The 11,183-nt window shown below is 40.2% G+C and overlaps 1 protein-coding gene across 5 annotated transcripts in view; it reads left to right on the forward strand.

Annotated features, from left to right (window-relative positions):
• The window catches only part of DPP10 (dipeptidyl peptidase like 10), a 579,521-nt gene that overhangs the window by 330,196 nt on the left and 238,142 nt on the right, over positions 1–11,183 (forward strand). Inside the window, exon 6 of one of the 5 annotated variants that reach the window (XM_021715501.1) lies at positions 1,281–1,299. The exons of the other annotated variants lie outside the window; for them this stretch is intronic. Coding sequence (XP_021571176.1) covers positions 1,281–1,299 — 19 coding nt within the window. The remainder of the gene's footprint in view (positions 1–1,280; positions 1,300–11,183) is intronic. 5 annotated transcript variants of the gene reach the window in all.

Consider the following 11,183-nt stretch of genomic DNA (forward strand, 5'->3'; position numbering starts at 1 on the left):
GGTGGGTGTCTCCCATTCATGAAGTTGAGGAAATTCCAGTGCTTAGTCCTATCTTTAATAAATGCCCGTGAACTATATGAAGGCTAACACTTGGCATAACATGTCAGTGTTTCCTGATTTATATATGTGGATATAATTTTTTTCTCTAGTGTATGAAAATCCTTGCATTATTCTATCATATCAGTTCTGTGCCTCAATGTCCATGAGTTCTTCAGGGCTAGCGCCTCCAGCTTATTTATCTGACATTAACTACCGCCTCTCCCGATGTAAAGTCTGCACTGTGATTCTAAGGAGTTTTACCATACAGCATAGTCCTTCTTCCGATGTTTTTTTTCCCCTCTCTTTTGCACTTCAATTCTCACAAGCCTCCATCTTCACTGAATCTGTTGCTGACAGCTTGAACAAATACTGCTAAGATATATTTCTTCTCTGAGACCCTTTTACACTTAGAGTCAATAAATTACTATCACAGTTTGTGTTCCAGCAAAAAAGTAGACTCTACGGTTTGGGTTTGAGTACAAGTAGATTATTTGGGAGGTAATCTTAAGAAATACCAGTGTGAAAGTGGAACAGAGAAGAAAAGGTACAATTAAGGGTCCATTGTGAAGTCTGCTAGCTCTGTGGGAAACAGGGATTGAATCCTCTGGGAAGCACTGAAGAATGATTTACTCAGACTGACTCCCATGCCTGCCCATAACAGGGAGAAGAGTAGATTCACTCCCTGTTTTAAAGCTGATCCCAGGGGCATTGATTACCAGTCACTTCTGCAGAATGCTAAAGGTGAGGTCTTAAAGAGCCGTGGGGCAGAGTAACACACATAGTGGTTTGGAATTCAGAGCAAGCACTGAAATAATGAGGACCAAGGGGTTAGGAACAGATAACTGAAGTGTCTACCATAATCACCTTTAAAGCATTCTTTATGTAGTTTTAGATTTAGAAATAACTTTAGGGATCACCTCCCAACTTATGTGTCTCAATAAGGTTGCTGATAGCATTATAGGTGGGGTAACATTGTAGGTAGGATAAGTCTTCATTAGGTGGTTTTTTTTCTGCATGTGGCCAGGTCTACCTATGAAGCATTAGTCAGGTACCCAGTTATTTTGGCTGTACATATCACACCCCTTACATTTTCAAGCATAATGTAGCTATGATTGTAATGTAACTGTTGGTGTAACTGATGGTGAAACAATTCCGTGAGCTCCACTGTCTTATGGAAAAGGAATTATAGCTTGGCGAGGTTAAGTGACTTCCTAATAGGCAATTAGCAACCTGAACACAAGTCTCCAGAACTCTCATATTGTGAGGACAGAGATGACCTCTTTGAGGGAGACTGTTGCTGAGATATTTTGCACCTGGGTAACAGAGAATGGTGGATACACATAAGTATAAAATAATGTTTCAATGAAAAATAATAAATTATTATGTGGGCTAGTCAAATTTCCCTCAATTTCCAATTTATACATTCTTTCCACTTTTTTCTTAAATATAAATAAGTATTCTATATGCACAAAGACAGAAGCACAGATAAACAATTAACTTAAAATTCCAGCCGGGCCAATGTAACAAGATATCATTCCTACCAAAAAAGCAAAAAATTGACCAGGCATGGTGCCACACACCTACACTTTCAGCTGCTTGAGAGGAGTCTGAGGCTGAGAATTGCTTAAGCCCAGAAGGTAGAGTTTGCAGTAAGCCATCATATGCCACTAGCACTCATCTTGGGCAATAGTGTGAGACCTGGCTCAAAAACAAAGAAATATAAATAAATTTATTTAAAATTATTACAGGTCAGTAAAATATTTGCATAAAAAATATTGTTGGAGATACCTTGTTATTGTAAGTTTACATGATACATGCTTTAATTCCATTATGTCATTACAAAAACACGCATGATTACCTGACTAGTTTGACCTTTTTAGCCAATACACTCTGTAAGTGCTTGGTGCTGAAGGTGTCGGTAACCTTTGTATCCATGTGTCTTTTTTGTTTTTTTGGAGTTGGAGTCTCACTCTGTCGCTCAGGCTGGAGTGCAGTGGTGTGCTCATGGCCACCCCAGCGTCAACCTGCTGGGCTCAGGAGATCCTTTCACCTCAACTTTCCAAGTAGCTGGAATTACAGGCATGCGCTACCACACCCGGTTAATCTTTACTCATTGTAGAGATGCAATCTAGCCAAGTTGCCCAGGCTGGTCTCAAACCTGAGGACTCAAGCAAGCCACTCGCCTCAGACTCCCGAAGTGCTGGGATCACAGGCTGAGTCACCGAACCCAGCCTAATTTTTTGATTTATTATAGAGATGAGGTCTCGCCAAGTTGCCCAGGCTGTTCTCAAACCCATGGGCTCAGGCAATCCCCTCACCTCAGCCTCCCAAAGTGCTGGGATTACAGGATTGAGCCATTGCGCCCGGCCCCATCTATCTTAAGTAAGTGGAATCTATCGGGGAAGAAAGTGAGATACTGAAAGCGAGGGCATTTTCAATATCACATCCCTCCCCTCATGATATATTTCTTCTACTGTTTTGTATTCTCCATCTCTTCCATAGACAGATGCTTTCAGAATCATTGGGGGTGCTGAGAAAAGCTGATACTCTATTGGGACTGTAAAGGTTAAAAAATGATCAAGAACCATAATGCCAACAAAAAAAATAATTCCAAAAATTGACTGAGTAAAAAAAAAATTTTTTTTAAAGGGGATCAGAAAATAAAATAAAAGTAAAATTAAATAATTTTGTTAAAAATGGAGATAAAACAGAATAAAAACTCAGAATGCAAATTCAACTATTTTGTTTCACTTTAAAAATAAATAAAACAGATTAAATAATTTAAGCAAATATTTAAATACTACCAAGAAAGCAATGAAAAAATAAACAAATATTTAATAATGGAATCACTGTTATAAAATTGGTTATAATTTTTTACACCTTAAAAGTTTCTGGGTCGGGCTCGGTGGCTCAGCCTGTAATCCCATGCCTTTGGGAGGCTGAGGTGAGTGGGTTGCCTGAGCCTGCGGGTTCGAGAACCGCCTGGGCAACTTGGCGAGACCTCATCTCTACAATATATCAAAAATTAGCCGGGTGGTAGCGCACACCTGTAGTTCCAGCTATTTGGAAGGCTGAGGTGGAAGGATTGCCAGAGCCCAGCAGGTCAAGGCTGCAGTGGCTGGGAGCGGTCATTGCACTCCAGTCTGGGCGACAGAGTGAGACTCCAACTCAAAAAAAAAAAAAAAAGTTTCTGGTAAAGAACTGTACTAATTCAGTCAATTTTACACATACAAGGATATTCCATTTGTTTTTTCATTTCAGATTGTTTTACACCCAAAGTAGAAGCATGGGTTTTAAATCTTCCAAAAATGGATAGTGTTTATCTCATTTGATTAACTTATTATAAATTCTGGAGTGGCAGGGTGTTGTGGACTGCATCATACATGCTACACAAATACAAATTCTGCTCATAAAAATATGGCATTACAAAATAATGTCCTTTCATGTACCTGCAGTTAACTATAAAAATGTAAACTCAAGCTGAAGGATATTTGTTAAAAAAAAAGGTGGAGCAATGAATTTAAAATATAAATAAAACAAAAAAGCAGATCCAAGATGGTCACCAGGGAGTAACTGACCTGGCATCTCCTGTGGATGAGAACAGAGAAGACAGACCTAGTCATCAATAAACTCAGTAAGTAGCCGGGCTGGGTGGCTCAGTCTGTAATCCCGCGCCTTTGGAAGGCTGAGGTGAGTGGATTGCCTGAGCCCGCGGGTTCGAGACCCGCCTGGGCAGCAAGACCTCATCTCTACAATAAATCAAAAAAAATCAAGCCGGGCGTGGTAGCGTATGCCTGTAATTCCGGCTACTTGGAAGGCTGAGGTGGAAGGATCGCCGGAGCCCAGCAGGTCGAGGCTGCGGTGGCCGGGAGTGGCCACTGCACTCCAGTCTGGGTTACAGAGTGAGACTCCAACTCAAAAAATAAATAAATACATAAATAAAAAATTTAAAAAAAAATAAACTCAGTAAGCTTGAGTAGTTTTGGATGGACAAAGCACCCTGCATCACGCAGAGGATTCTTGAAATGCATAGAGTCAATGAGGAGAGAGGCCAGGCGACTGACCTAGGAGCCAGGGGATCCCATTCCTCCTGAGCACCAAGCTCACATAATATCTGAAGCCCCAGCCGGGCTCGGTGGCTCAGCCTGAAATCCCGCACCTTTGGGAGGCTGAGGTGAGTGGACTGCCTGAGCCCGTGGATTCGAGACCCGCCTGGGCAGCAAGACCTCATCTCTACAAAAAAAATCAGCCGGGCGTGGTAGCGTGCGCCTGGAATTCCAGCTACTCGGAAGGCTAAGGCGGAAGGATCGCTGGAGTCCAGGAGGTCGAGGCTGCGGTGGCCGGGAGCGGCCACTGCACTCCAGTCTGGGCGACAGAGTGAGACTCCAACTCAAAAAAAATCTGCAGCCCAGCCTTCTGTGACAGAGAGATTGAGTGCTTTTAACATGGTCTGGGTTGGTTCCCTTTCTACCAGTCAGGCACAGGTCATTGGTTCCAGCAGGAGGAGACCTGATAAGGGCACAATTGTGTGCTGCTAGAACGTGAAGCTGGGAACCCACCCTCATACCGAATGACTGCTGCCAATCAAACCCTGAGAGCATGTTTCCTGCCGGCAGTGCACAGTGGCTGGCATCCAGGAAAGCTACAGAGCACCCTCAGTGTCCACGATCAGTGTATGGTGGCTAGCCTCCGCTCACTCCCAGACCAGGAGGGTTTTCCTGTCATTATCACATGACCAAAGTCTGGGTCCCTCCATGAAAGGAAATCTGCTGTTTTCAAGTGCTGAGTGCAGCCTCTGACAGTGGAGGGAGAGTCACAAAAGCACCTGGAGGCCATGTTTCTAGTGGGAATGGTTACTGCTTGTGCATGGCTTGATACTGGTGCAGGACTCTTAGCTCCCAGGGGACCTATCCTTCCACTTTATCCTCACATAGAGCTTGCAACAAGGATTGGAAGGCAGTTGGGGCGGCCAGACCATGGGAAAAACTCTGCAACAGAAAATCAGTTTGAGTTCTGAGCACTGCCCAGCAAGACTGGTGGAGCAGTAGTAAATACCCCTCTCTCTGTTTCCCTGTGTGAACTGTTTTGAATGGCAGAAAGGGCACAAGAACAGGATTATTTCTAACTACAAAACAAAGTTTAAAAATAATAGTAATAAGAGAAGAGCTGCCCATCATAGATGAGGAAGAACCAGAGTAAAAACACCAGAAATCCTCAAAGTCTTAGAGTGTTCACCTACTAAAGCACCTTCCTGTCCTCAAACAATGGAAGTCACCTGAACAAACTGTCCCTGATGTCAGACACAGAATTCAGACACAGGATGGCAAAAGCAGTTAAGAAAAACCATGAGAAGTTGGCAAAGATCACCCAAGCCACATAAGAAGTAAAAGTTGAGATGACCAATATTAGAAAGATCCATTCTGAAATCCTGAAAATAAAAAATTCTCTCCTGGAATTTCAGAATAAAATGACAAGCCTCGGGAGCAGAAGTGATCAGGCAGAGAAAAGAATTTCAGACCTTGATGATCAAAATATTGAACTAACCAAGTCTGACAAAAACAAGAAGAAAAGGCTTTAAAAAGAATAAGCAAAGTCTACAAGAGGTGTGGGACAATTAAAGAAGCCAAATCTATGGTTGATTGTTACCCCTGAAATATAGGAGAAAATTGAGAACACCTTGAAACAAGTCTTCCATGAGGTCATTCAAGAAAATTTCCCAGAGAGATGACTATCCAAGTGCAAGAGATTCAGAGAATCCCTGCAAGGTATCACATGAGAAAACCATCTCCAAGACACATAGTAATCTGTATCTACAAGGGAATCATGAAAGAAAAAATCCTAAAGGCAGTTAGAGAGAAGGGTCAGATTACCTACCGGGAAGACCCATCAGAATTGCAGCAGACTTCTCAGCAGAAACCCTATAAGCCAGAAGGGACTTACGTTCCATCTTCAATATTCTCAGTGATAAACAATTCCAACAAATGATCTCCTAACTTGCCAATTTAAACTTCATCAGTGATGGAGAATTAAAATTCTTCCAAAACATCCAAACCCTTAGAGAATGTGATACCTCCATACCAGCCCTTCAGGAGATCCTTAAGAAAGTTTTAAGTACAGAAATGAAAGAATTGTTCCACCCATCACAAAAGCATAGGCAAGCATAAATTAACAGAGCATACAGATCATCCACAAATCTGAAAAAAAAAGGAAGCAAAGCAACCTATGAAAAGCATTATAACATGGATAAACCCTCACATATCAATAATTGATTTGAATGTGAATGCCCTGAAAGCACCACTAAAAAGGCATAGAGTAGCAAACTGGATAAAGAAACATGATCAACCATTCTGCTGCCTCCAGGAAACCCATCTCACTGCAAAGGACACCCACAGGCTCAAAGTAAAGGACAGAAAATTGATCTTCCAGGCAAATGGGAAATAAAAAAAGAGCAAGGGTAGCTATTCTTATATCAGGCAAAACAGACTTTAAGTCAATAAAAGTTGAAAAGGACATGGAAGAACACTACATAATGATCAAAAACTTTACCAGCAAAAAATATACATCTTAAATGTGTATATATATATATATAAATACACACACACACACACACACACACACACACACACACACACACACCACAAGGCCACTTGAATTGTAAAACAATTGCTATGTAAATTAAGAGATAACATAGATACCCACATAATCATAGTAGAGACCTTTATTTTATTTTATTTTATTAAGATGTGGGGTACAATTCAGCGTTAAGTATACCAGTGTTCATTATACAGGAACCCTTGTTGATGATGTGTGTCTCCCTCCCCCTGCAGAATCCCACTACTAACAATACCACCATCACCCCTGGCAATTTCCCACTGGTGGCAATCCTTTTCTTGTATTATTATAACAATTGTTTAAGGTCTACTTACGAGTGAGAGTATGTGATACTCACCTCTTTGTTTCTGTGATAAATCACTCAGTATTATAGACTAAGTCCATCCAAGTTGCTGTGAAGTTCATAATTTTGTCCTTTATGGATGCACAATATTCCATCATGTATACTAGAGACCTTGATACTCCATTAACAGCCCCAGACAGATAATTGAGGCAAAAAACCAACAAGAAAATCCAGATTCTTAACTTGTCTCTAGACCAATTGGAACTAATTGATATCTAACAAATACTCTATCCAACAATGACAGAGTATACAATCTACTCATCAGCACATGGAACATACTCCAAGATTGATCACATTTTTGGCATAAATCAAGTGTGAACAAATTCCAGAATGTTGAAATAATGCCAAGCATTTTCTCAGGTCACAGTTGTGTAAAAATAAACATCACCACAAATAAGAACCACCCCCCCCCAAAAAAACCTCAAATACATGGAGACTAAATAACATGCTACTGAATGACTTTTGAGTCAACACAGAAATCAAGACAGAAATAAAATGATTCCTGGAAACAAGTAAAAACAAACATGCAAAATATCAAAACCTTTGTGATACCATGAAGTAAGTGTTGGATGGGAAGTTCATAACTTTGCACACTCATATCAAGAAAATAAAGAATTGCAAGTAAACAGCCTAACATCACACTTAAGGGAAGTGGAAAGGCAAGAATGATTAAATCCTAATTCCAGTAGAAAAATCCAGATTGCTAAAATAAAGTCATAATTACAGGAAATAAAAGACAAAAATATCATAGAAAGATTAATAAGACAAATAGTGGGTTTTATAAAAGGATAAAGAAGATAAACAGACTCCTGACCAGATTAACTAAAAATAAAAAATAGAGAGTCTGAATAAACACAACTAGAAATGAAAAAGGCAATGTCACAACTGATGCTGAAGAAATTCAATAGATTATCAGAGATTACTATAAACATCTGTATGCACATAAACTAGAAATCTTGGAGAATGGAGGATTTCCTGGCATTACATAACCTTCCAAGACTGAAACAAGAAGAAATTGAAACCCTAAACATACCAATAACAATCTAAGATATCAACTCAGTTATAAGAAATGTCTCTGCCAAAAAAAAAAAAAAAAAAAGACCCTGGACCAGATGGCTTCTCAACTGAATTCTATAAGACATACAACAAAGAGTTGATATTAATCTTATTGAAAATATTCTCTGAGCCCGCAGGTTCGAGACCCGCCTGGGCAACTTGGTGAGACCTCATCTCTACAATAAATCAAAAAATTAGCTGGGTGTGGTAGCACATGCCTGTAGTTCTAGCTACTTGGAAGACTGAGGTGGAAGGATTGCTGGAACCCAGCAGGTTGAGGCTGCAGTGACTGGGAGTGAGCCACTGCATTCCAGTCTGAGTGACAGAGTGAGACTCCAACTGAAAAAAAAAAAAGAAAAGAAAAGAAAAGAAAATATTCCAGGCAATCAAGAAGGAAGGAATTCTCCTTCACTCTTTTATTTTATTTTATTTTGATTGCAAAATATAGTTTATTTAGAAAGTAAATTGGAGAGAGAGAGAGGAGTCACCTCCCCAAGTTAGGGTAGGGGGCCAAAGTTAGGAAAACAATGGCAACGATGGCTCAAAGAGACATGTGGTCCAATCACAGTTTAACAAAGTAATGATCTCATTTTATGAAGTTAATATCACCCTAATACCCCAAACTGGCAAGAACCCAACAAGGAAAGAGGATTATAGACCAATTTCTCTGATGAACAGATGCAACACTTCTCAACCAAATTCTAGCAAATTGTATCCAACAACACATTTCAAGAATTATCCAGCACAACCAGCTGTATTTCATTCCTGTGATGCAAGGCTGGTTCAACAGCCACATGATTGTAAACATAATTTAGCATATTGACAGGTGTAAAAAATGAACCACATGATTATCTCATTAGATTCAGAAAATCATTCGATAAAATCTAACATCTCTTCTTGAAAAAAACTGTCAAACACTTAATGCATAGAGGGAACATTCCTAAAAGCAGTAAGAGCCATTTATGCCAAACCTGCAGCCAATTATGCTTAATGGACAGAAGGTGGAATCATTCCCCCTTAGTAATGGAAGAAGACAAGATTGCCTGCTCCCACTCCTTCTATACTATGTAGTACAGGACATTCTAGTCAGAGCAATCAGGCAGGGAAAGGAAATCATGGGTATCCAAGCAGAAAAAGAGGAAGTTAAGTTATCCCTCTTTGTGGACAATATGATTCTATACCTAGAATCATAGAAAGTCTGTCAAAAACCTCTTCACACTGACAAATGACTCTGTCAAAGCCTCAGGATACAAAGTCAATGCAAAAAAGACAGTTTCATTTCTATACAGTCACAAGAAGGCTGAGAAACAAAGAGAAAACAGTCTCATTTACAATAGCCACACACACAAAAAGTGAAATATCCTATCATCGCCCAACCGAGAAATGAAAGACCTTTCTTAATGAAAATTACAAAACACTGCTCAAAGATATGAAGGATGATACAAACAAATGGAAAAATATCTCATGCTTATGGATTGGAAGAATCAATATAATTAAGATGTCTATTCTATCCAAGGTGATCTACAGATTCAATGTAATCCCTATCAAATTTTCAACAATTTTTATGGACATATAAAAGACAATACAGAATTTCACATGGAAGCAATAAAGAGAGTGAATAGTCAAAGCAGTCCTCATCAAAAGGAACAAACCTGGAGGGATCACACTTCCAGACCTTAAACTATGTTACAAGACTGTAGTAACCAAGGTGGCGTGGTATTGGTACAGAAGTAGGCACAAAGACTAATGGGACAGGACAGCGTATCTGTAAATAAAAACTCAATCCCTCAACCAACTCATCTTTGACATAGCCATCAATAACAAACATTTGGGAAAGGATACTATATTTAGCAAATGGTGTAGGGAAAACTGGCAAGCCACATGCAGAAGACTGAAACTGAACCCCTACCTATCACCATGTACAAAAATCAATTCAAAATGGATCAAGGACTTAAATATGAAACTTCAAACTATGAGACACATAGAAGAAAACTTAGGGAACACTCCTCTGAATATCAGAGTAGGCAATGAACTCATGGTTAAGTTCTCAAAAGCAATTGCAACAAAAGCTGATATAGACAAGTAGGATCTTATCAAACTGCAAAGGTATTGCACAGAAAAGGAAACCATTGAAATAGTTAGGAGACAATCCACGGAATGTATATACAAGCTATACGGCAAAGGTCTACCATCCAGGATCTACAAGGACTTCATACAAATTGATAGAAAAAAACCAAACAACCACATTAAAAAGTAGACAAAGGACATGCACAGACATGTTTCAAATGTAAACTTACAAAAAGTCAACAGACACATGTAAAAATGCCCAGCCTTACTAATCATCAAAGTAATGCAACTTAAAACTACAATGAAGCCGGCTCGGTGGCTCAGCCTGTAATCCCGCACCTTTGGGAGGCTGAGGTGAGTGAATTGCCTGGGCCCGCCTGGGCAGCGAGACCTCATCTCTACAATAAATCAAAAAATCAGCCGGGCATGGTAGCACATGCCTGTAATTCCGGCTACTCAGAAGGCTGAGGCAGAAGGATCGCCGGAGCCCAGCGAGTCGAGGCTGCAGTGGTCGGATGCGGCCACTGCACTCCAGTCTGGGTGACAGAGTGAGACTCCAACTCAAAAAACAAACAACAACAACAAAAAAAACTACAATGAGATACCACCTAACAATTGTAAGGCGTGGGGGGGCACACCTCATCAACAAGGGTACCTGCATAATGAACATTTGTATACCTAACACTGAATTGCACCCCACATCTTTAAAATTAAACAAAAATTAAAAAGTCAAAAAACAACAGGTGCTGGCACAACTGCAGAGGAAAGAGGATGCTTCTACACAGTTGTTGGGAATGTAAACTATTTTAAGCTCTATGGAAAGCAGTATGGTTAGTCCTCAAAGAATTAAAACTCAAGCTTCTATACAATCTACTAATCCCCCTGCTGGGAATGTACTCAGAGCGTAAATCTTTCTACAAAAAAGACACCTGCACATACATGTTTATTGCAGCACTAGCCATAATAGCAAAAACATGGAAACAACTCAGGTCCCATCAAAAAGTGGATTGGGCCAGGCTCGGTGGCTCAGCCTGTAATCCCGTGCCTTTGGGAGGCTGAGGTGAGT

The sequence above is a fragment of the Carlito syrichta genome, unplaced genomic scaffold (assembly GCF_000164805.1).
Source record: "Carlito syrichta isolate Samal-C Ts95f unplaced genomic scaffold, Tarsius_syrichta-2.0.1 Scaffold307170, whole genome shotgun sequence".
In the NCBI taxonomy this organism is placed as follows: Eukaryota; Metazoa; Chordata; class Mammalia; order Primates; family Tarsiidae; genus Carlito; species Carlito syrichta.